The 26,848-nt window shown below is 37.0% G+C and overlaps 1 protein-coding gene across 10 annotated transcripts in view; it reads left to right on the top strand.

Moving 5' to 3' along the window:
* Positions 1–26,848, top strand: part of CCDC73 (coiled-coil domain containing 73) — a 196,477-nt gene that overhangs the window by 43,542 nt on the left and 126,087 nt on the right. For 5 of the 10 annotated variants that reach the window (XM_035262301.3, XM_054240729.2, XM_017977993.5 and 2 more), the window contains one exon: positions 12,558–12,629. In XM_035262301.3, the coding sequence (XP_035118192.1) occupies positions 12,558–12,629 (72 nt within the window). Of the gene's footprint in view, positions 1–12,557; positions 12,630–23,400; positions 26,587–26,848 lie in introns of those variants that run through there. The other 5 variants (XM_054240733.2, XM_054240730.2, XM_054240732.2 and 2 more) reach the window with 3 other exon arrangements.

Here is a 26,848-nt window from a genome sequence, read left to right as displayed (position 1 = left end):
GAAGTTACAAATAAGCAAAGGGGAAGGGTAGAATGAGTTCTTTGCTGCTGCATTAGAGTTGACGATAGCTCATGCCAGTCAGAATGGTGATTATTAAAGAGTTAGAAAACAGATGCTGGTGAAAATACAGAGAAAAAGGAATGCTTTTACACTGTTGGTGGGAGTGTGAATTAGTTTAACCATTGTGGAAGATGGTGTGGCAATTCCTCAAAGATCTGGAGGCAGAAATACCATTTGACCCACCAATCCCATTATTGGGTATATACCCAAAGAAATATAAATCAATGTATTATAAATATATTAATATATGCACATGTATGCTCATTGTAGCACTATTCACAATAGCAAAGACATGGAATCCACCTAAATGGCCATGAGTGATAGACTGGATAAATAAAATGTCATATCTATACACCATGAAATACTATGCAGCCATAAAAAGGAATGAGATCATGTCCTTTGCAGGGACATGGATGGAGCTGGAACTGCTATCAGCAAAGTAATGCAGCAACAGAAAAGCAAACACTGCATATTTTCACTTATAAGGGGGAGCTGAATGATGCAAACACATGGACATATGGTGTGGAACAATATACACTGGGGCTTATTGGGGTGGAATGGGAAGGAGAGCAAGTATAGCTAATGGATGCTATGCTTAATACCTAGGTGATGGGTTGATCTGTGCAGCAAACCACCTTGGCACACCTTTACCTATGTAACAGACTTGCATATGCTGCACACGTACCCTGGAACTTAAAGTTGAGGAAAAAAAAAAAAAAAAGAATTGGGCTGGGTGGGGTGGCTCACACCTATAATCCCAGCACTTTGGAAGGCCAAAGTGGGCGGGTCACCTGAGGTCAGGAGTTTGAGATCAGCATGGCCAGCATGGTGAAATCTCATCTCTATTAAAAATACAAAAATTAGCCAAATGTGGCACATACCTGTAGTCCCCGCTACTTGGAAGGCTGAGGCAGGAGAATTGCTTGAAACTGGGAGGCAAAGGTTGCAGTGAGCTGAGATCACACCATTGCACTACAGCCTGGGCAACAGAGTGAGGCTCCATCTCAAAAAAAAAAATAAAGAATTGGTGATATTAGTATGAATTCATGGTTTAATTATATTCATATAGAAAGATAAATATAGATATATATGTATACATGAGTTAGAATATATACATATATTTTCTAGCTTTGTCTGCTGAGAGAGCCTAGAACTGACAGCCAGATATTGGGATCCGAATATTATGATCTAGTAAAAGGAACCAGGACTCCTAGTAAAAGGAACCAGAAGACATGACTTATTTCAGGGCTGGGCATCTTGTAGTGCCAGAAAGTAAGGAAGTACTTAAAACAATTTCAAAAGGATATGTAAGACAGACCAAAAGAGCTCCCATGGTTAAAACTGGAGCAATTGAACAACAAAATAAGGATATTATTGAATACCCTATTAATATAAATAAATGACTAAATAAATAGATAAATATGGGAGAGGGTGATTAATTATTATTGTTATTTCATCCAAATACTATTTTAAGGTTACTTTTAAAAAATTTATTTATTATACTTTAACTTCTGGGGTACATGTGCAGATCATACAGGTTTGTTACGTATGTATACACATGCCATGGTGGTGGTTTGTTGCATCTATCGCCCCATCATCTACATTAGGTATTTCTTCTAATGCTATCCCTCCCCAATCCCCTACTTTTTTTTGACACGAGGTCTTTCTCTGTTACCTAGGCTGGAGTGCAATGGTGCAATCATGGCTCACTGCCGTCTCGACCTCCTGGGCTTAAGCGATCCTCCTACCTAAGCCTTCTGAGTAGCTGGCACCACTACACCTGGCTAAATTTTAAATTTTATGTAGAGATATGGTCTCCTTATATTACTCAGGCTGATCTCAAACTCATGGGCTCAAGTGATCCACCTGCCTCAACCTCCTAAAGTATTGGGATTAGAGGTGTGAACCACTATACTCAGCTGGGGAAAATATTTGCAGAGGAATTTCAGCTACTAAATGTAGGAGGAAAAGGAGAAATAGAAAATCACCCTTAGAAAACCACAGTAATGATTGCTGCAGGCAGTATCCACTAATAAATGCTGAATTTAATGGCTGAAACTTTAAGGAGAAGCAAAGTAGTTACATAGTCACACAATATTTTTTCCAAATTATTTAGTAATTTACTGTAGTGATTTTAGATCTTGTTCAAAATTGTTTGCTATTCCTCCCTCTGGGAAGCACAGCTTAATTCTACTCCCCACCACCCTCACCCTATTGTGTCGTAAGTGACTTGTTTCTTCTGATGACTAGAATATGTAAGGGACAAATACTGGGTTTACAATAGAGATGCCTGGAAGACACCACCTTAACTAAGTGATTAAAGTTAAAATCTCCAGAAATAATTCATACTGGTATCAATGATTCATGTGAATATCAAATATTCATGATATGATGTGATGAAAAGGGAACTTTATTCTCTATGACATTCTTCCCCCATACCTAGTATAATCATGAAAATATATCAGACAATCTCCATTTTAGGGACATTCTACAAGATACCTCTTCAAAAGTGTCAAGGTCAGTAAAAACAAGGAAAGACTGACAAACTGTGACAGAAAGGAGGAATCCAAGAGGCATGATGGCTAAATGTAATGTGGCAACCTGGACCAGATTCTGGAACGTAGCCTGGAACAGATACTGGTGGAAAAAGTAATGACATCTGAAATAAACTCTGTGTTCTAATTAATAGTATAGTACCAATGTTATTTTCTCAGCTTTTGTTAAATATATCATTGTGACCTAAGATGTTAACATTAGGGGAAGCTGAGTTAAGAGTATATAGGAACTCTCTACTATCTTTGTAACTTTTCTGTAAATCTAAAATTGTTTCACAATAAAAAGTTTAAAAATATTAGGACTTTAAAAGAGTGAAAACCCAATCAATAGTATAGTACAAATTGAATATGATACATTTTTTTTAAGCAAGCAAACTGTATTTGGTGACTCATTTAACATTTATTGAGGACTTATCATGCCAGGTTTTAGCACTTATTATAACATCATGTGATAAAAAAGGTATGCACAAGGTACTCTAAAGATATGGATAAGGAAATGCCTAACTTTATTGGAAGATTGAGGGAAGCTTCATGAAGGAATAACTCATTTGGGACATGATGGATGAGTAGGAATTTTGGATCAGTCTTTAGGATTTATCAACATAAAACAAATATAAAATGGAGAGAATCAAAGCCAAAACTTAACTTCTCGAGGAATTAAGTTTTGGCTTTGATTCTCTCCATTGTATATTTGTTTTATGTTTTATCAATATCTGCTCTTTATTATTTAATTCATCAATTTAATTTGCTATTTTGTTTTGAAATTGTAGAGATGTGTATTTTGCTTATTAATTTTCACCATTCTTTTCTAATATAAGGCATTTATAAGACTAAATTTTTCTCAGTATGGCTTTAGCTGGATTCCAATTTTTTTATATTGCATTGTTATTCTTATTTTGAGAGAGTTGCACTTTGTCGCCCAGGCTGTAGAGCCGTGGCATGATCTTGGTTCATTGCAACCTCTGCCTCATGGGTTCAAGCAATTCTCCTGCCTCAGCCTCCTGAGTAGCTGGAACTACAGGCACATGCCACCATGCCCAGCTAATTTTTGTATTTTTAGTAGAGACACAGGGTTTCACCATCTTGGTCAGGCTAGTCTTGAACTCCTGACTTCATGATCTGCCTGACTTGGCCTCCCAAAGTACTGGGATTACAGGTATGAGCCAATGCACCCGGCTTGTATTTTTATTATTTAGTTCAAATTATTTTCTAATTTTTATTGTAATTTCTTCTTCAACACATGGGCTATTTAGAAGTATACTTTTTTAAAGGATATTTGGGTATGTTATTTTTTGCTAACTTAAAAAGTTGATTTCTAGCCTGTTTCTACTTAATCAGATAATATAGTCCAAATAATTGCAGTCACTTAATATATGTGGAGATTTGCTTTCTGACCAAGCATATAATCGATTTTGGTAAATATTCTAACACTGATACATTTGAAAAGAATGTGTATTCTGCATTTCTTAGATGCAGTGTTCCGTGAATATGAATTATATAGATCAACTTGGTCAGTCTTGTTCAAATCTTCTATATTATTACTGATTTTTTTTGTCTATATTTTCCATAATTTTTTTCTCTCCATTTTCAGTCTGGCTATTTTCTTCTGTCCTTTCAGTTTACTAATCCTCTCTTCAATTTGACCTGCTGATAAACTCAATGTATTGAGTTCTTAATGTGATTTACTATATTTTTCAGTTCTAGCATTTCCATTTGGTTTGTCTTTTATTATTTTCTGTCCTCTGTGGAAATTCATTTTGTTATATATTTCCTCGAGCATGTTAATCACATATGAATTAATCACATAATTAATCACTTATTTGACGTCTATGTCAATAAATCAATTATCTGGACTTCTTATAGATCCATTTCTATTGTCTCTCTTATTCTCTTGGTTTTTGGTCATTTGACCTTCTCTCTGGTGAAGCAAATGTTGATTCAATGACTGACTTTGTACATGAAAAATTGCAAAGGAAATTTGAGGCTTTGGATGGTATAATTTTTCTTTAGAGAGATTTACTTTTGCTTCTGGAAGTTGCAGTTGGGCAGATCATTTTACTAGTCAGAGACTGAGCTGCCTGGAAGCTGTTTTCATCTTTGTGAGGACTAGTTTATTTCCACTTTCTACTTTAAGAGTGTAGCTTTTTGGGGTTCCAACTAAAATTCTAGGATATTTGCCAGAGTTCCTCCTCCTTGGCAGTCCCTGAACACAAAGCCTATTCTTATAAGACTACTGGTGGATCTGCCTGTTTCTTGGCCTCTAGTGAACTATCAGATGCTGATTATCAGGATCACTTCTTTGTGGTTCTTTCTCTGTATGATCTTGGAGACGTATTCTACGTCATTAGTCTTTTTGCAGAAATCGTAGACATTTAGAGATGAAAGTGACCTGAAATACCTTCTAGACCAATCTAAAACCCAGAGACTCATACTTCTATCTCCCCATTCCTTGTCCAGTGCTCTTCTATTAACATATATAATATGTTGGCTGAAATGAATAAAGTTGTCAACATAAAATTGAGCTATATTGTAAAGGGTTAGATTGCAAAATGTCTTTAGTTGTAATGAGCAAAACACAGTAAGTGTTTTATGAGCTAGTAGGTAAAACAAAATATAATAGTCTTTCCTTATTTTGGTGGGGGATAAGTTCCAGGATCCTCAGCAGATGCCTGAAACCTCAGATAGTACCAAACCCTATATAATATATACTGTTTTCCCCTACATGTTCATACCTGTAATAAAGTTTAATTTATAAATTATGCATATAAAAGGTTAACAACAGCTAAAAATAGAACAATTATAGCATATACTATAATAATAATTATGCAAATGTGGCCTCATTTTCTCTCAAAATATGTATTTTATTAACCTATTTTTGGACAATAGTTGACTGGGTAACCTCAGAAAGTGAACCCATGGATAAGGGGGGATTATTATAAAGTTTTTTTTTTTAAAAAAGACATCTTCTTACTTTACTAAACTATATTTCACTACTTAGCTGTATAATTAATAAAAGTAAGAGGGGATATTACTCATTTTTTTCTGTATGAACATAAAATGGTAATGATAATATTTGAAAAAAATTGAATGTTTGAAATTTATAATGACATACAAATTAAAATCTGAATCAACAAATAGTCTATATTGAATCCACAATGTGTGCATTTTAAAAGTTAGTCATCATTTCTGATACATGTTTTTATCAGATAGAATTACTGTAAGGAGTGGGGATGCATAGATGTTTGTTACTTGTTTCTTTGTTTGTAACAAACAAGTAACAAACAACTTCCTTCGTAATTCAGGCAGTTGGCATGTGATGTCAGCAGGGTAGGAATTATGTTGAACTGGAAAGCTTATGTCTTCAGTTCAACCTACATCTGCCATTCAGCTCAAAATAATTATTGGCATGTAGAAAAATAGGCTCTGTTCTATCCAGCTTTTTCAATTATTGAGGAGAAACTAGAAATCCAGATTTCAACATGAAATCGATTGGATTCTAAAAATTGGAGGTAAGTTGAAAGTTTTTAAACAAAATTTATTTCTGAGCCAAATCATCTCTACAGTGGGGATGAAAGATCTCTACCACAAATCTTTTAGGCTTCTAAATTGTGCATTAATTTGAAATCTTTTACAAGCCATTTCTCAATCTATGCCTTAAGAGAATTGAAAATTTAATGGGTATTACATGCCATGCAAATTAATGACTACACTATAATGTAGTATATATTATGTATCTTAATAGAATCGTGAGCAAAGTATTAGCGTAGTTCAGAAAAGGCACATTAAATATATTAAATATCTAAAGAATAAATTTTTGAATTCTAATTTAGCAATAAATTAAAGTCAGTGGAATTTTGGGTGGTTTAAAATAATGATTTTCTAAGAAAAGTATGAGAAAAAACTTGGTAATCAATGATATAATATGTGGTAAATAACATTAAGCAGCATTTCAATACCTCATAAAATTAAAAATGTTATGGATAGAATCATACCCCTTTCTGATTATTATGATTTGTAGAATGCTTACCTTTATACCACATTGAAAACTGATAAAATGGGTGTTAGCCACATTGCAGAAAAATAGCATTAGAATATACTTGTACAAGAGTAAGATTTTATTAACTTTATGCTTTCTATTAAAAATTAATATTTAACTTTTTATTATAACTTTAATTTTTTATTCTGTTCATTTTTAAGCAACTTTTAAAAGTTATTAATAAAAATATATATGAAATGTCATTGAGAAAAAGTATTAAATTTGATAAAAAATTTTATTTCTAACTTCAATAAAGCACCTAGAATATAGAATCTTAAAAGTGTTTATTTTTTATTAGATGCCTTAGGACTACAAGGATATAAGTGTCTTACAAAAACAATAAAAGAGGAGTAATTTGATGGTTTATTTACTCTTTATAACCTTTAGAAAGTGTCATGCCTTTTTTAAAGTGTTTGCTTCAGGCTGTAGTTTTACAAGATAGGCTATGTACTGGTCAGGCCTCTTCAATTCTTGACCCTGAACAGATTTAGGTATGTACACCAGGCACATGTCCAAGCAGCCAAAATTGTAATTGGGTACTTGTACATTCCTTTTCAAACTCATAATCTACCTCCTACGAAATTGCTCAACTTGGTTTCTCATGTTGTCTAAGAAAATACTAATCACTCTTCCAGATAGTTTCTTGGTCTGATTAGCTTAAAAGTATTCAAGATATTTCTAACATTCATGGGCTAGCCTAAAAGTTTATATTTAAACAAACCTCTTTCTCAGTAGTATTTAAACTACTATTTTCACATTGGTCAACTTATTGTATTATAAAGACTTCTGATATAGAAAAATATCTATTAATATCAGAACATTCATAGCAATTCTTAAATTCTTTTGCTTTTCATTCAACAAATATTTCTAGTTTTTATTTTGAAATGGTCTACCAAATAACCAGATTGTGCTTGCATATTTAACATAGGTAAAATGATTTTGAATGGTTTCCTAAATACGGGGGGATATAAAGATTAACTTCTGAAGTTTTTGAAGGAAAGGAATATATCATAACAATCCATACTGTTCTGCAGCATCTACAATCTCTTCAAGTTAGTGTAATGCGGCGTTTCAGAAACTCTGAAGACAGATGATCTGAGTTCGAATACTGGCTCTGCCATTTACCTCCTTTGTGACTTTAGGCAAGTTATTTACCCTCTTGCTATCTGTTTCCTTATGTATAAAATGGCAATAGTAAGAGAACCTATCTCATTATGTCCAGGATTGAATTAACCAGTAAATAAAAAGTACTTAAAGCAATATATAGATCCTGGTAAGACCTAAGAACCCACTCTAACCACTGAAATAGAAGTAGTTAAAAGAGAACCAGACATACATGATGAAAACAGCATATCTTGTACATTTTCTGTTCAACTGCTTTGAGAAGAGATGCATGTTTTATGTACACTCCTTCCCAGAACAAATTTATATATGTACACTTATTTCCTCTTTCAATGTTTTGACTACAGAAAGGCATTACTCTAAGATATTATAACCTCTCCTCACTTATGTATCTTGTAGTATATACTGTTGGTATGAATTTCCTCCCTTCCATATTAGAAAAACCCTAATTGTGTCAGAGGGTCCACCTCTCATGAATGTGAGTCAGATAAGTCCTTACTGGTGTAAATCACCCATAAAGATCTAATGTACTCCCCCAATGACTAGCTTAGGAGAGGGTATGCAACCCAATTATGGGAAATGTGTATTGGGAAGCTTCTGAGAAGGGTTTTGTTAACCTTTTATTAAGAAAAAACACTTTTTAGGGCCAGGCACAGTGGCTAACCCCTGTAATCCCAGCATTTTGGAAGGCCAAGGCGGGTGGATCATGAGGCCAGGAGACTGAGACCATCCTGGCTAACACAGTGAAACCCCGTCTCTACTAAAAATACAAAAATTAGCTGGACGTGGTGGTGCATGCCTGTAATCCCAGCTACTCGGGAGGCTGAGGCGGAAGAATCACTTGAACCTGGGAGGCAGAGTTTGCAGTGAGCTGAGATCATGCCATCCTAGTGACAGAGTGAGACTCTGTCCCCCCCACAAAAAAAGAATACCCTTTTCTACTGCAAGATGTTCTCTAATTTGTCATTAATTTCTGCAATGAAAGTAACCATTTTGCAACCATGAGGGATGGAAAGCCCAATGAAAATCACTGAAAATGGCATAATGGAAAGATGAGCAGAACTATAGTATTGATGATATTGTTGAGTGGGCCACTGAAATAATCAATTATAGAAGCACTGTGCCTTTAGACTCCTGTTCATGTGAGATGGTAACTCCCATAAGCTATTGTGAGCTGGATTTTGTTGTTGTTACTTGCTGCTAAAAATGTTCTAAATGAGACAGCTTTCATGAAAGTCTGTGTTTAACTTTGTGTTTGACAGTGAGTTTCTCTCCAATATGTTGTTATGAAAATTGTCAAACATACAGCAAAACTGAAAGCATTTTACAGTGGACGGTTATATCACATTAACATTTTACTATTTTTGCTTTATCACATATCTATCCCTCTTTTGACTTAATTCTGATGATTTCAAAATAAATTGCAGACATCAGTATACTTCCTCCTGATATTTAAAATGAGTATCATGGGCTGGGTGCTGTGGCTCATGACTGTAATTGCAGCACTTTGGGAGGCTGAGGCGGGCAGATCACCTGAAGCCAGGAGTTTGAAACCAGCCTGGCCAACATGGTGAACTCTGCCTCTGCTAAAAACACAAAAATTAGCTGGGCATGGTAGTGTGCACCTGTAATCCCAGCTACTTGAGAGCCTGAGGCAGGAGAATCGCTTGAACCTGAGAGGCAGAGGTTTCAGTGAGCCAAGATCACACCACTGCACTCCAGCCTGGGTCTAGGTGACAGAGCGAGACTCTGTCTCAAAAAATAAAAAATAAAATAAAATAAATATCATTACACAGAGTTTACTATTTCTTTACAGTTTTTTCTCTTACATTAAAGTTTATATACAATGAAATGTACACATCTTAGCTATACATTCAGTGAGTTTTTACAGATGGATACACCTGTATAATTGAAAACCTTACCAAGATGTAAAATATTTCGTCAACCCAGAAATCTCTCTCATGCCTCTTTCCAGGCAAATTCTATTGTTAATGCCCACCCCAAGAGATAATTACTATCTTGACTTTTTACCATACTCAATTAGTTTTGTTCCACCATTTCATTTGAGTGGAATCATCATTGTGTATTCTTTTGGGTAAGGGTGCTTTCACTCACTAGGTTTTTAATTAATCTGTGTTGTATATATTAGCATACAGATCCTATAAATGCTTTTTAAAGTATATACTTATATAATTCATTTTCTCTGATGTGATTGTAAATTGTGTTTTTAATTTTGGTTCCTTCATATTCATTGTTAAAATATAGAAATGTGACTTTTTTTGTGTGTTAATGTTGTATCCTGTGACCCTGTTAAAAATTCACTTATTAGTTTTGGGAGTTTTTTTTTTTTTAAGTTCCTTAGTATTTTCTATGCATATGATCATATCATCTGCAAATAGAGGTGATTTTATTTTTGCCTTTCTAATCTGTTTGTTTGTTTATGCCTTACTGCAGTGGCCAAAAATTTCAGTATTATGTTTAATAAAAGCAGTGAGAATAGACATCCCTGCATTGTTTCTGATCTTAAAGTGAAAGCATTCACTGTTTCACCATTAAATATGACACTAAATGTAGGGTTTTTGTAAATGTTCTTTACAACTAGAAAGGATAATATCTTTTATTCCTAACTTGTTAAGAGTTTTTATCAAGAATGGATGTTGAATTTTGTTAAGTGCTTTTTCTGTGTCAATTGATATGATCATATTATTAGTATATTGATGTAATAAATTATACTGATTGATTTTCAACTGTTGAACCAGCTTTGCATACCTCCAATAAACTCCACTTTGTCATGGTATATATTTTTGAAATTGTATTGTTGGATTCGTTTGCTAATACGTTACTAAGGATTTTTGCATCAAAATTTGTGAGAAATATTGATCAGAGTATTCCCTTTGTGCTGTCTTTGGTATTGGTATTATGGTAAATAGGTCTGATAAAATCAGTGAGTGTGTGTTTCCTCCTCTTCTATTTTTCTGGAAGAGACTGCGTAAAAGTGGTGTTAATTCTTCTTTAAATATTCAGTAGTTTTCTCCAGTGAAACATCTGGGTCCAAAGATTTCTTTTTGGGTTAATAGTTATAGGGCTGTTTAGATTGTATTATCTTGGTTGAGTTTTGGTAGTTTGTGGCTTTCAAGACATTGGCCAGTTTCTCTGAGTTGTCAAATTTATGACTGTAAAGTTTTTTTGTAGCATTCACTTATCTTTTAATAGTCGGGTTTTTGTACATGGTTTCTTTTAGCTCTTTGAGCATATTTAAAATAGTTTGATTAAAAGTTTAATTTCTTGGCTTCTTGAAGTATAATTTCCATTAATTTTTCCCCCCGTACAATGGGCTACACTTTGCTCTTTCTTTGCTTGCCTTGTAACTTTTTGTTGCAAACATTTTGGATATATGGCAGCTCTGGAAATCAGACTCTTCTCACTTTCTATGGTTCCTACTTCTTCTTGTCTTTGTTTAGTGGGTCTTTGAACTAATTTGTAAAGTCTGTTGTCTTTGTTGTGTGTGGCCGCTGACTTTGCTTTATATTAGTGGCCAGCTAGTGATCGCAGAGATTTCTTTAAATACCAAAGGAACCGATGGAAAAAAAAATCTCCTAGTCTTTCTAAAAGGAATCTGTGTATGTTTGTTGGGGCACACCTTCAATACTGACATCAGGCAGTTTTCAACTCTGCTGGTTAAAGTTTTCAGCAGATGCTTCGGATTTCTCTAGTGATATCTTATGTTTATGATGTGGGCTAATTCAGGAGTATTACATTATTTTAAACAAAACCAGAGAATATTTCTAAATGACCGCTTCCTGCTTGGCACTGCGCTCCCCACTTGACTTTGGGTCTTCTCTTTGTCCTGCTTCGCAGAGAAAGTCTGTCTTTGCAGCTCTCCTTGTTGTATCTCCTTGTTCTTTTTACTTGTTGCTTATTGTTATGGAAGTGATGGAAGATAGGGGAGGAAGGGCATTCTCTGATATTCTCATTAAACCTTAGTCTTAGTCAAACCTGAGTCTTAGGAAGAAATCTTCATGAGTGTTCTGGTCCCTCCTTCGTATGTAATGCTAGGTCTAGCATGTATTACTGCCCCTCCCACAATGAAAGAACTACTGTTGTTTTGTTTTCCCGGTCCTCCTCTTTCCAGCTGCTGCTTAGGGGAGATAAGATAGGTCTGTCTAGGTAGAATTTTCAGTGATGATTTTTGGTCTGCTTGCCCAGCTGCCGAGGGTTTCCGTTAGTGCTTTTAGCTGTAGTTTCTGTTGCCCTCCCTCTTGCAGATTAGGGTTTTGATCTGTAGAGAAAACAGGGAAGATGGCTTGTGACTGCTCTTCTTCTACATAGCAAGTGCTGCAGGGGAAAGCTTTCATAGGATTTTTCTCCTTTTCTGTAAGCACCTGGTGGGTTTCCTAGAAGAAAAGCCTGCTAGAGAGTATAAATCTCTCTATTTCAGGGCCCCCCAGGGGATTCATATTTTTACAGTGGCCCACATTCTACCTTTAGCATTTAAGGACTTTTCACTGAAGCTTCTTTCCAGTTCTCAGTAGCTTATGTCCCAGGTAAGCAAATGTCAGGGTTCTGTTTCTCTAGGTATCTGTCTTTATCCAGATTTTGGGTACTTGATTGATCTGGGACCTCAGTTCTATGATGGACTATCTATTTAACTTGCAGTTGGTCCAGATTTTTTTCTTGTTGTAAAGATGGGAGTATGTTATTTCTATATCTCTCCAGAAAGAGCTGAAACTGGAAGTTTTAAAGGCTTTATTTTTATAGCACTTTTCTTTTTCTTTTTGACTTAGGAAGCAGAAATACAATATGAAGAGCAGATTGGTAAAATTATTGTGGAGACACAGGAACTTAAATGGCAAAAGGTGAGTGATAACAGGCTTTGTGTCCCCAGCCAAATCTCATCTTGAATTGTAATCCCCATAATCTCCATAACCCCCACGTGTCAAGGGAGAGACCAGGTGGAGGTAATTGAATCATTTGGGCGGTTTCCCTGTGCCGTTCTCCTGATAGTTCTCATGAGATCTAATGGTTTTATAAGGGGCTCTTCTTTCTTTGCTCAACACTTCTCCTTTCTGCTGCCTGGTAAAGAAGATGCCTTTCTTCCCCTTCACCTTCCATCATGATTTTAAGTTTCATGAGGCCTCCACAGCCATGCTGAACTGTGAGTCAATTAAACCTCTTTCCTTCATAAATCACCCAGGCTTGAGCAGTTTTTTATAGCGGTATGAAAGCTGACTAATACAGCGAGTATTTTGTTTCTTTCAGATTAGTATTTATAGCATCTATTTTAAAATGTATTCTAATCCTTATTACCAAGTTAATTTTAAAATTTTCTAACATATTTAGGAGTTAGTGCATTATTTTAAACAGAATCTCAAGAAAATCCCAACTAAAACTGTTGGTAACATTTAGGTTTCCAGAAAACTGAGAATAAAAATTTTGTTCAGGCTTTTTAATACAGCACTGTGAATAATTCTGAAAACTACCATACTGTGAATTATTTTACATTTGAGAAACACATTGTGTGTTGTACGGGAGAGAGAATATTTTGAAAGGAATGAAACCTCATAACTAGTATGTTTATTTTCCCAGAGTGTTGTTACATAATGTAACCAAATATTATAAAATAGTATCAACTCTTATTTTCTCCATAGCTTTATCTGTATGGCAGCACTTACTATACTGCTTCTCATGCTGTGGTATGAGAAGCACTATAGTGCTTCTTTTAGCTGTATAGATTACTTTAATGGATTCCCCTAAAGTAATCTATACAGCTAAAAACTGAAAGTGTAATTATGCTGATTTCTGTTCTCATTATTTGGTAATATTGAAACAGGAATTGGGGGTAACATCAGAAATCCAAAGTCAGGTGGTAGTGGATAGACCAAACTAGAAACAATTGGAATTTCGAGGCTAGACATATCCAAAGGTGTGCAGATTATGGGAGTAAAATCAAGGTTGAATTATATGAAGTACAACTCTGAAACAGATCTATCTGTAGGGGGAAATAATAGATAAACCTTAAGTACAACTAATGTTCAAACGGATTTTAAAATGTAAAGTTATATCTTGTTTTTGCATAGAGCTAACGGCATAAAGTTATCACAATCTCAAAGTTAATTGGTAAGTTTAATGAACCCAATTTAATGACCAGCTGCAGTGGCTCACACCTGTAGTCCCAGTGCTTTGGTAAGCCAAGGCAGGAAGGTTACTTGAGGCCAGGAGTTCAAGACCAGCCTGGACAATATAGTGAGACCTTGTCTCTACTTAAAAAAAAAATACATGTATTAGCAGGATATGGTGGTGTGTCCCTGTAGTCCTAGCTCCTCGGGAGACTGATGTGGGAGGATCACTTGATCCCAGAAGTTTGAGACTGTAGTGAGCTATGTTTGTGCCATTGCACTCCAACCTGGGTGCAGAGCAAGACTTTGTCTCTGAAAATAAATAAATCCAATTTAAAATGTCAAGAACATATTTAGGGCATTTAAGCTTATTCTAAGGTTTATGTGGAAATAAACATACAAAAGTGGCTGGGAAATTTTTTAAAAAGAAGAGAATGAAATGGTCATACTTGATTCTTAAACATAACATAAAGCTTTCATAATTAAAATAGCTTGATGTAGTGTACATAGTTATTTAGTAGAACAAACAGAGTCTAGAAATAGATCCAAATACATAAGATAATTTAGTGACTGTTAATGGTGGCTTTGAAATCAATGGGGAGGAGCAGATTATTCAATAAATGGCATTAGAGCTGGATTTCATCTGAAAAAAAAAAGCCAGATTCTTGTCTTTACCAACTTTTAGCAAAACAAGAATTTTCATATGTTGTTAGGAGTGTAAATTAGAATTGCCTCATTGCATTCCCTCAAATAACACCAAACAACTTGTTAATAAAGCAGGTGTGTTTATTGAAACTTACTGCAATAATTGAAAACACTACTTCTACAGAGTCTTAGTATTTCAAAAGATGCAAATCAGTATTGGACCATGCAGAGGATTATAGGGCCTAAGTACAAGTGATTTTAGGCAAATCTTTTAAGGCAGAATGTTGATGGGGATTGGGCAAATTTTGTAGTGTAGTATTTTAGGATTGTGAATGTAGCAACATGAGGCTCTTGAAACTACTCTTAGGAGTAAAATTGTTTGATAAACCAGATGTTTACCCAAATAAACTATTGTCTCAGATAAGTTCTTTTGCAGCAGTTACCTGAAACAAACAGTGATATAATTTATTGGTTTTTATAGTTTTATATTTACTGGGCAAAGGTTTACTGGAACAAAAACTAAGTTGTGAGAATTCCTTGGTATTCTCAGTTCTTACTCCGAATAGCTCTGTTATGTTGATGCAGGTGGTTTCAGTTCTCATTCCCCTTTTGCTTCTTCAGCCTATGCTGGAGAATAAAATGAACCATTATTATTTAGTATGTGATCAATCAAGATTTATGCTTCTTGATGAAGAGTCATGATGACATGTAAGGAGGTTTCTGGTGATGTGTGCATGTGTGTCTATCAATTTTTCCTTTTTTTGTTGTTGGATCATACTTTGTTGGCTATGCAACAGTATTTAAGACTCCAGATGTCACACTTCTGAACACATCAACATGGAAAAACACTAAGGAAAAGTTTATTATCAGAACTTGTAGATCACTTAAGCCAGCAGCCAGGAATACCTGTATCAAACCAAGAGAATAGAGGCCATCCCCAAATAACAAACAAATTTCTGTTAGTAATTGGAATCACACCATAGAGCGGCCCAGAATGTAGAGAGCAGTATTAAAGATAGGGACCTTTGAAACCATCATGGTTAATAAATAGTATGTTTTATTCAAGGGGCTGGATTAAGAAAGAGGGAAGAAAATATCTAGGAAAATAAAGAACAAAAGCCTGTAAATAGAGGCATTGCAGTCTTTGGCTCTGATTATCTAAATAGGGTGTTAGTAAGTTTTTTACATTAACAGACATATAGTAAATATTTCAGGCTTTGTGGACAGTATGGTCTCTGTCACAGCCACTCAACTCTGTTGTTACAGTGTAAAAGCAGCTATGGACAGTATTTACATGAATCAGTGTGGCTATGTTCCTATAAAACTTTACGGCCACTAAAACTTATATTTTATACAATATTCAGGTGATTGGAAATGTTATTCTTTTTTGATTTTTCTTTTTAACCCATTAAAAATATAAAAACAATTTTTGGCTCACAGGCCAGATAAAAACAGACTCTGCAGGTCTTCTAGAGGCTGTCTTGATTCATACCTTTTGAGGTAGCTGTTTCTTTCTGAAGATGTCTGCTTCTGAAGTTTTCTCAAGACTTTTTAGGTTTAAATTTCTTGATGGAATGGCATTCCATGTATTAGTGAAACCTAGTGTGTGTTCATCTGGGAGACATTAGTTCAAGGATCTATGCCTGGGAGTTTAGCTACTGTGCCAGCAGTCAACGTTCTTGTAGGATTATTTCCAACATGGTTTCAAGATGTTTGTTTTTTCTCTCTGAGGTCATTTGCAGAAGACATTGTCTCTGAGCTTTCGGTCATGTAGAAGAAAAGCCACTTTTATCTGTTTGTGGTGAGACTCTGAAACATATTACATGAGTCCCTTGGAGTACTTTACCACATTTGTCTGAAGTAAGGTAATGCCTAAAATCAGGGGAGAAGTAACCAATTTCATAGGGCAAACTCTTAACAAGTTTATATGATAAAAGTCAATGAATGTAGGGGAGTGTGGACTTCATGGTATTATGAGTTAGAGGTAACTTTCTTGGTCATGGAAGTTTAAGAGTTTCAGATACAATGTGCTATTATTAGTTCTGTCTACTTTTCCTCAAGTTTGAGGATGGTGGAGGCAGTGAATTTCTAAATAAATGACAAAGGTTTTGCAAAGTTCTCTAATGACAGTCCCAATAAAATGAGTAACCCTGCCCTTTCAGATCCTCAGGTTGGAAACACAAAATCAAGCAATTTTCTTTTTCTACTCAGAACTGTAGCTCTCTGGCAAGAAGTTTTAGTTCATCCTGAGAAGATGGAAGCAATGATGAACATATTCAAAACCCACTCTAGGGGTTAATTTTAGGAAATCCATTTGAAAGTGTTACTAGGGACCCTAACGCTTGGATTTACAAGGATAACAGTTTTACCAGGACAGTGCTAATGACAGCTGTCCACAAGAGACATCCTCAGTATATTAGTAAAATTTCACCACCAATGCTAATTGAGTATAATATTCAATATGTCTTTGCTCTGATGGGTAATTTCCTATAAAATTTTTTAAAAGTTCCATTGAGGTCCTCTGGTGCCACCAAGTGTCTGTCCTGAAAGTGATTTTCTTTTTGTAATTTATTATCACATTTTAAATTCAGACTCTGGAGCCAGTTATAGGCATTCCAAAATAGCCTTTTAAAATTTCTTCAAAGATTTGGCTTTTTGGATATCATGGGGGCCAGGACTGTATGTAATAAAGATTAGCTAGGATATTTCCTCTAGCCTTAATATTATCCCTTTTAGTGTGGCCTTGTGATGACCATCCCCTAAGGAAGCATTAGAACACTTAAAATTGTTGACTACTTGAAATTGGGATTCCTACTGAGATCAGAAACCCTAATTATTTTTACAGTATCCTAAAATCATGGACTACACCAAAGGCATAGCTGCTATTAATATTAACTCTCTAATGTCTTGACATTTGGCAAGCTTTGCTGAGTAGAGTAAGTTCTGTCATCTGGGCTAATTTAACCTCTGGTAAGGAGTCATGATTTAGGGGTCAGTTGAGACTGTTGCAGTGTATCCTGCCTGATATTTTTCCCATTTCAGTTTTAAAAATGACCTATCAACAAACAAGATTACAAGTAGATTTAATCTGGGGGCAGTTTCTAATAAATCTGTTTGAAGCATAGTTATTGCTCAGACAGAGACTAAATCGTCATGGATTCTTTGGGTAATGTAAAAGCAGTACTAGGCTTTTTGTTAATCTTGGCCATGAGTAACATTTATTAGAAATAGAAACCAAAGAGATATACTTTATATAGGAAGTTATTGATTATGAAAGTATTTCTTGAAAGAAAGTTTGCTAGGTGTTCTGTTCAAAAATCTGTTCACCTTAACAAAAATCAACTCAAGATGGATTAAAGGCTTAAATCTAAGACCTGAAACCATAAAAATTCTAGAATATGACATTGGAAAAACCCTTCTAGACATTGGCTCAGGCAAAGATTTCATGACAAGGACCCAAAGTTATTTTTAAGCCACAAAACTCTTGTTCATGTTTAAGTTTCTGAGGGAGAGGATCCATTATTGAGGATGTAAGTTATTTAGAGATGGGACGATTTCAGAAATGTTTGGAACCTAGTGTCTGAAGTAGCCAGTGAAACCCAGAAAAATTTTTGTCTCTTGGTAACCAGGCTTAGAAAGTATTGAATGGTTTATAATTCATCAGGAGTGATAAATTTACCCCTTGAGATAAATCATACCCTAAATAGTGTGCTTTGTTCTGACAAACTTCTAAACTTTTTTTGAAACTTTCATGACCTTGCTAAAACAGTAAGTTGATAAATGGAATAAGTCTTACAACTCTCCTCATCTTTAGAACACAGAAAAAACATGTCCCCAGCTTATACAAGTGTAGTATTACAGGGAAGTTTAATATCCTTAAGATTCCTCAGTAAATCCCTGAGGCATCACTGTCCAGGTAAATTTTTGACTTTCCCAGGAAAAAACAAATAGGTATTGAATATTTTGATCTAAAGGAACACTGTATAAAGCACAACACGTATCTATAGTGGTTAAAAAAAAAAGGCAGCTTCAGGTAGCACTGAAGATAACATAGTACTTGGGCTCAGTAGTAAAAGGAGTGGGTAAAATGTTTATTTTATTTATGGTCTTAAGGTATTGAACAAATCTTTATCTCATTCATTGGGTTTTTTGACTGTAAAACACAGTGTTCAAAGGCCGATTCATTTTTACTGTGCCTATTTTTATTTTATTTTATTTTCCCTATGAGCTAACTCTTTTTATTTATTTTTTAAATTGCATTTTAGGTTTTGGGGTACATGTGCAGAACATGCAAGATAGTTGCATAGGTACACACATGGCAGTGTGATTTGCTGCCTTCCTCCCCTTCACCCACATCTGGCATTTCTCCCCATGCTATCCCTCCCCAGCTCCCCCCACGCTGTCCCTCCGCTATTCCCCCCAACAGACCCCAGTGTGTAGTGCTCCCCTCCCTGTGTCCACGTGTTCTTATTGTTCATCATCCACCTATGAGTGAGAACATGAGGTATTTCATTTTCTGTTCTTGTGTCCGTTTGCTGAGAATGACGTTCTCCAGATTCATCCATGTCCCTACAAAGGACACAAACTCATCGTTTTTGATTGCTACATAATATTCCATGGTGTATATGTGCCACATTTTCCCAGTCCAGTCTATCATCAATGGGCATTTGGGTTGGTTCCAGGTCTTTGCTATTGTAAACAGTGCTGCAATGAACATTCGTGTGCATGTGTCCTTATAGTAGAACGATTTATAGTCCTTTGGATATATACCCAGTAATGGGATTGCTGGGTCAAATGGAATTTCTGTTTCTAGGTCCTTGAGGAATCGCCACAATGTCTCCCACAATGGTTGAACTAATTTAGACTCCCACCAGCAGTGTAAAAGTGTTCCTGTTTCTCCACATCCTCTCCAGCATCTGTTGTCTCCAGATTTTTTAATGATCACCATTCTAGCTGGTGTGAGATGGTATCTCAATGTAGTCTTGATTTGCATTTCTCTAATGACCAGTGATGATGAGCACTTTTTCATAGGTTTGTTGGCCTCATGTATGTCTTCTTTCGTAAAGTGTCTGTTCATATCCTTTGCCCATTTTTGAATGGGCTTGTTTGTTTTTTTCTTGTAAATCTGTTTGAGTTCTTTGTAAATTCTGGATATCAGCCCTTTGTCAGATGGGTAAACTGCAAAAATTTTTTCGCATTCTGTTGGTTGCCGATTCACTCTAGTGACTGTTTCTTTTGCCATGCAGAAGCTGTGGAGTTTGATTAGGTCCCATTTGTCTATTTTGGCTTTTGTTGCCAATGCTTTTGGTGTTTTGGTCATGAAGTCCTTGCCTACTCCTATGTCCTGGATGGTTTTGCCTAGATTTCCTTCTAGGGTTTTTATGGTGCTAGGTCTTATGTTTAAGTCTTTAATCCATCTGGAGTTAATTTTAGTGTAAGGTGTCAGGAAGGGGGTCCAGTTTCTGCTTTCTACACATGGCTAGCCAGTTTTCCCAACACCATTTATTAAACAGGGAATCCTTTCTGCATTGCTTGTTTTTGTCAGGTTTATCAAAGATTGTATGGTTGTAGATATGTTGTGTTGCCTCCGATGCCTCTGTTCTGTTCCATTGGTCTATATCTCTGTTTTTGGTACCAGTACCATGCTGTTTTGATTCATGTAGCCTTGTAGTATAGTTTGAAGTCTGGTAGTGTGATGCCTCCTGCTGTGTTCTTTTTGCTTAGAATTGACTTGGCTATGCGGGCTCTCTTTTGGTTCCATATGAAGTTTAAGGTGGTTTTTTCCAGTTCTGTGAAGAAGGTCATTGGTAGCTTGATGGAGATAGCATTGAGTCTGTAAATTACTTTGGGCAGTATGGCCATTTTCACAATATTGATTCTTCCTAACAATGAACATGGAATGTTTCTCCATCTGTTTGTGTCCTCTTTATTTCGTTGAGCAGTGGTTTGTAGTTCTCCTTGAAGAGGTCCTTTACGTTCCTTGTGAGTTGTATTCCTAGGTATTTTATTCTCTTTGTAGCAATTGTGAATGGCAGTTCGTTCTTGATTTGGTTCTCTTTCAGTCTGTTATTGGTGTATAGGAATGCTTGTGATTTTTGCACATTGATTTTGTATCCTGAGACTTTGCTGAAGTTGCTTATAAGTTTCAGGAGATTTTGGGCTGAGATGATGGGGTCTTCTAGATATACAATCATGTCGTCTGCAAATAGAGACAATTTGGCTTCCTCCTTTCCTGTTTGAATACCCTTTATTTCTTTTTCTTGCCTGATTGCTCTGGCTAGAACTTTCAGTACTATATTGAATAGGAGTGGTGAGAGAGAGCATCCTTGTCTAGTGCCGGATTTCAAAGGGAATGCTTCCAGTTTTTGCCCATTCAGTATGATATTGGCTGTTGGTTTGTCATAAATAGCTTTTATTATTTTGAGATACATTCCATCAATACCGAGTTTATTGAGGGTTTTTAGCATAAAGTGCTGTTGAATTTTGTCAAATGCCTTCTCTGCGTCAATTGAGATAATCATGTGGTTTTTGTCTTTGGTTCTGTTTATGTGGTGAATTACGTTTATAGACTTATGTATGTTGAACCAGCCTTGCATCCCCAGGATGAAACCTACTTGATCATGGTGGATAGGCTTTTTGATGTGCTGTTGCAATCGGCTTGCCAGTATTTCATTGAAGATTTTTGCATCTATGTTCATCATGGATATTGGCCTGAAGTTTTCTTTTCTTGTTGCGTCTCTGCCGGGTTTTGGTATCAGGATGATGTTGTCCTCATAAAATGATTTGGGAAGGATTCCCTCTTTTTGAATTATTTGGAATAGTTTCAGGAGGAATGGTAAGAGTTCCTCTTTGTGTGTCTGGTAGAATTCGGCTGTGAACCCGTCTGGACCTGGGCTTTTTTTTGTGTGGTAGGCTCTTAATTGCTGCCTCAACTTCAGACCTTGTTATTGGTCTATTCATAGTTTCAGCTTCCTCCTTGTTTAGGCTTGGGAGGACACAGGTGTCCAGGAATTTATCAATTTTCTACAGATTTACTAGTTTTTGTGCATAGAGTTGTTTGTAATATTCTCTGATGATGGTTTGAATTTCTGTGGAATCTGTGGTGGTTTCTCCTTTATCGTTTTTTATTGCATCCATTTGGTTATTCTCTCTTTTCTTTTTTCTCAGTTTGGCTAGTGGTCTATTTTGTTGATCTTTTCAAGAAACCAGCTCTTGGATTTATTGATTTTTTGAAGGGTTTTTCGTGTCTCTATCTCCTTCAGTTCTCCTCTGATCTTAGTTATTTCTTGTCTTCTGCTAGGTTTTGAGTTTTTTGCTCTTGCTCCTCTAGCTCTTTCAATTTTGACAATAGGGTGTCAATGTTGGTTCTCTCCACCCTTCTCATGTGGGCACTTATTGCTATATATTTTCCTCTAGAGACTGCTTTAAATGTGTCCCAGAGATTCTGGCATGTTGTGTCTTCGTTCTCATTGGTTTTGAAGAACTTCTTTATTTCTGCCTATTTCATTGTTTATCCATTCAACATTCAAGAGCCAGTTGTTCAGTTTCCATGAAGCTGTGTGGTTCTGAGTTAGTTTCTGAATTCTGAGTTCTAACTTGATTGCACTATGGTCTGAGAGACTGTTTGTTATGATTCCAGTTGTTTTGCATTTGCTGAGGTGTGATTTACTTCCAATTATGTGGTCAATTTTAGAGTAGGTGTGATGTGGTGCTGAGAAGAATGTATATTCTGTGTATTTGGGGTGGAGAGTTCTGTAAATGTCTATCAGGTTTGCTTGTTCCAGGTCTGAGTTCAAGCCCTGGATATCCTTGTTAATTTTCTGTCTGGTTGATCTGTCTAATATTGTCAGTGGAGTGTTAAAATCTCCCATTACTATTGTGTGGGAGTCTAAGTCTCTTTGTAAGTCATGAAGAACTTGCCTTATATATCTGGGTGCTCCTGTATTGGGTCCATATATATTTAGGATTGTTAGCTCTTCTTGTTGTACCGATCCCTTTACCATTATGTAATGACCTTCTTTGTCTCTTTTGATCTTTGTTGCTTTAAAGTCTATTTAACAGAGATGAGAATTGCAACTCCTGCGTTTGTTTTGCTCTCCATTTGCTTGGTAAATCTTTCTCCATCCCTTTATTTTGAGCCTTTGTGTATCCTTGCATGTGAGATGGGTTTCCTGGATACAGCACACTGATGGGTTTTGGCTTTTTATCCAATTTGCCAGTCTGTGTCTTTTGATTGGTGCATTTAGTCCATTTACATTTAGGGTTAATATTGTTATGTGTGAATTTGATACTGCCATTTTGATGCTAGCTGGCTGTTTTGCCTGTTAGTTGATGCAGATTCTTCATTTTGTTGATGCTCTTTAGCATTTGGTATGTTTTTGGAATGGCTGGTAGTGGTTGTTCCTTTCTATGTGCAGTGCCTCTTTCAGGAGCTCTTGTAAAGCATGCCTGGTGGTGACAAAATCTTTGAGTACTTGCTTGTTTGCAAAGGATTTTATTTTTCCTTCACTTCTGAAGCTCAGTTTGGCTGGATATGAAATTCTGGGTTGAAAGTTCTTTTCTTTAAGGATGTTGACTATTGGCCCCCACTCTCTTCTGGCTTGTAGAGTTTCTGCCGAGAGATCTGCTGTGAGTCTGATGGGCTTCCCTTTCGGGTGACCCGACCTTTCTCTCTGGCTGCCCTTAGCATTTTCTCCTTCATTTCAACCCTGGTGAATCTGACGATTATGTGCCTTGAGGTTGCTCTTCTTGCGGAATATCTTTGTGGTGTTCTCTGTATTTCCTGGACTTGAATATTGGCCTGCCTTGCTGGATTGGGGTACTGTGCCTATTTTTATACTAGTCATACTCATACGGTATGACTTATCTTTTCTTGATTAGGCCTTTGGACTATTGGCTTTAGTTCTTCTTTAACATCTGGTTTTAGAAATATTTTATAAACATAGGTTGAGGTTTATTTAGATGGGTAGATCTGAACCTTACTGCCAATGTCAGTAAAACTTTTTCCCACAAAGGTGCCACTCCACGGAGATCTTTAATTTGGTTTGATCATACACAATGGTGCCAGTAAGTTAACATCCAAATTAGCTATGATCTGATTATGAACAGGAAAGTTGTCAGTGATCTGAAGGGGAAAAAAAGGAAGAAAGAAACAGGAGGGAACTTAATTTTGCAATTCTTTTTATATAATAAATCCCTGTCTTTCAATTTGATGGGCTTGATGTCATAAAGGAAAATAATATTTCTCATTTCAAGATCCACGGTTAGCAGTTACAGACTGAAACAGGGAGAATATCTGTGGATTATTTGAGATACCCCTATCTGAGTAGCTCATTGACTCCAAGGGAGAGGTTACTTTTAATATTTAGAGAACTTTCTCTTTGCAAGTTTGAGAATAAAATAAGAAGTTGAGTACCTGATTTCTTCCCAAGCAGTGTCATTGATTTGCCCACTGATTTTTTTTCTTTTATTTTCTTAGCTGGACCATGACAATTATTTTTCTATGTACTTTCTGCATAGACGTATTTACAGGTGTCTTTACCAAGAGGCACTGTCCTCTAGTGCTTGATGACTGTAATGGGAGCATTTAGTTGTTTTATCCGTGAAGCCATTAGTTTATTTTATTTGTATTCTAAGCCACTTTTGAAGATGTAGATTTAGAGATTTGGTAATGGAGCTATTTCCCATTACAAATTTGTTACATATTAAAATTCCTTGCTTCTCTATTTAAGGCTGTTCACAAAAAGTGAGGAAAGAGCTGGAGGTCACATCTTCAGAATCTGCTCCTCAAGGAACCTATCCCTGAAGTGTTTAATGGACTCATTCTTTCCTTCCTTCCTTGCAGTTGTGGTTAGAGTTAACTTTATTTTCACAGGAAGAGCTTTGGGATACACTCTGAAAGATTTAGTCAAACATCTACAGCTTTTCTAAATCTGTCTCGTTTCCTAAATGGTTTGAGACTTCCAAAGTCATTCTTGGGATGTTCTCACTTTGCCTTTTTCATTCATTTTTTTTCAGCCGATATAGATCTGGGAACAGACAATATTATTTTTTAAAATTAGCTATGGGAATTAAAGTATTTTTAATTACCAACTGCAGGAAAAAGTTGTGTGAGAATAAAAATTAATCATGGCATACTATATGGCTCAATAGTGAATAATAATTACATAATCATAACTGTAAATAGTATTAATTTAAGCCCAATTTTGATATAACTCTGTTGGAAGAATAGGGGAGGGAGGTATGGGATAATAGTTATATAAGAGAGTTAAACTTCCAAGTATCATAATAGTGTCACAGGATTCTTTGGGTGTCACTTTACAAGCCAGAAACCTCTGTGGCTGGTGGTGCCTCTGCTTGAGTTCTCTTCGCACCTGCTGGACTTGTTCTGTTCACTTGGTCTGGCAGGCTGCACTCAGCTTGCACTACTGGCCCAGATCCCACTACTGCCAAGAGCGAGCCAGGAACATGGTGGCAAGGGGTTTATGAATGAGCAAGCGTGGGGTCCAGCCACTGTGCACCACCGGGCACACTGGCTGCTGTGGCAGGACAGGCAGCTCCAGGTACTGGCACAGTGCCAGCTCTGTGTGAGGCTGCAACTGGACAGACATACTACAAGCAGCTTCCACTGCAGGCACCAGTGTCTGGATGATGGGAATGTGGTAGTGTGCAAAAGCTTAGAGACGCCAGGAACCGTGGAGCCCCAAAGAGGGTGTTACCACTGCTCACAGCTCTTGCTTGGGGAGCCCTGAGGTCTCGGCTCCCAGAAGGGCCGCAGCTTTTCTCTTCCTCTCGTCACCTGCAGCGTGGCAAGTGGTGGGGTGTGTTTCAGCCTGTTTGTGTCACAGCTCTTTCAGTCCCTCTGCCCTGCTCCAGCCCATGGCTCCTGGGCTAGCCTAACTCCACCACTGTTTCCAGTTGCATGGTGTGGCCACCCAGCACTGGCAGAGGCTGGGAGAGCTATAGCATTACAGCCCCTTCCTTTAGCTCCCACCTGCAGCTTGGTAAGCCCACCAGGAAAGTGTTACAGCTTATTTTGCTTCTGCCGTTTGGTGGGTTCTGAGTTCTTTAGTCCCACATCTAGGAAGAATGAAGTTATACTGACAATGGGAGGGAGAGCAAGGCAGAGAAGAGCTTTATTGGATGACCAAACAGCTCTGAGTGGAGAGGAGACCTGAAGTGGGCAGCTCCTATCCATAGGCAGATAGTGCAGATGAGTGTCTGAATCTGGCTGAGTCCAGGGTTTTTATGGGCTTAAAGTGGAGGAAGTGTGTACTGATTGGTCCATGGGCAGGTCCAGAAAAATACCACTCAATTGGCCAAAGACATCAAGGAAGTTCTCACTCCCCTGCCACCACTTCACCCAGAACCTGCAGCCCTGACCCCCAGGCTTTAGGCTTGAAGGTGGGGTTTCACTGGAGACCCTTCCTGCCTAGGGATACCTCCTATCACCATCAACATGCCATCTGTAGTACCCAGGCTATCCATCTGGAGGGGTAGCTGCAGACCCATGCTGAGCCACCCTCAGCCCTTTGGCCTCCCTTCTGTGCTCATTGGTGTCCTAAGTTTCACCCTCAGAATCAGCTTTCAGAGGGGGGCCAAGGCAGCCAGGGTCTGGCATGTCAGTGCTGCCCAGTGTATGCATACCTGTCTTGATTGCAACAATGCCCAGGCTTGGCTATCAGAACATGTTTACAACTTTGCTCTGTAGTGGAGCAGACATGGAGAACAGGGAGAGGCCAGGGAGTGGAAACAGATACTTCCAGCTTTAGCTTCAAGGCGCCTTCCTTCCCACTGCCCCCGTACCAAGAGTGCAGAGTGCAGGGATACCTAGGTTTAGAGCCATGGCTGGGCAGCTGTAACTGCACCTGGGAGCACAGTCTCCTGCCTTGCCAACTTAGTAGAGTGCAGGACTCCTGCTGGGATCATCTGTTCCCAGCCCCCACTGACTTCACAGAGTCATAGCCCTGGCTGCACCTCCCTTGCTGCAGCTGGTGTCCTCTCAGTGGCAACTCCAGATGGGCCACTGCCACCATCAAAATGAAGTCAAAAGGTAAACTTTTTAAGTTGCTAACTCAATGTATTATTTAGAAATATGAAGCAAACAATGGAAAAATTTGAAAGTGATTGCCACTTTTAGACCTAATTTTTAAATGATGAAAATTATTAACTTTGATAGAAATAGAAGAAGAATGTTAAAGTCATCTAGAATAGAAAGAACAGAGCATGCAACTTCGACCAAAGGTGGGAGAAGGGGAAAAAAAGAAATTGAATTACATATGTGGACTTTTTCCAGAAATTCTCTGTGGTAGTTT

This window comes from Callithrix jacchus, chromosome 10 (assembly GCF_049354715.1).
Source record: "Callithrix jacchus isolate 240 chromosome 10, calJac240_pri, whole genome shotgun sequence".
Classification (NCBI taxonomy): domain Eukaryota; kingdom Metazoa; phylum Chordata; class Mammalia; order Primates; family Cebidae; genus Callithrix; species Callithrix jacchus.
The sequence above is the reverse complement of the archived record's forward strand: the minus strand, read 5'-3'. Positions and strand labels throughout refer to the sequence as shown.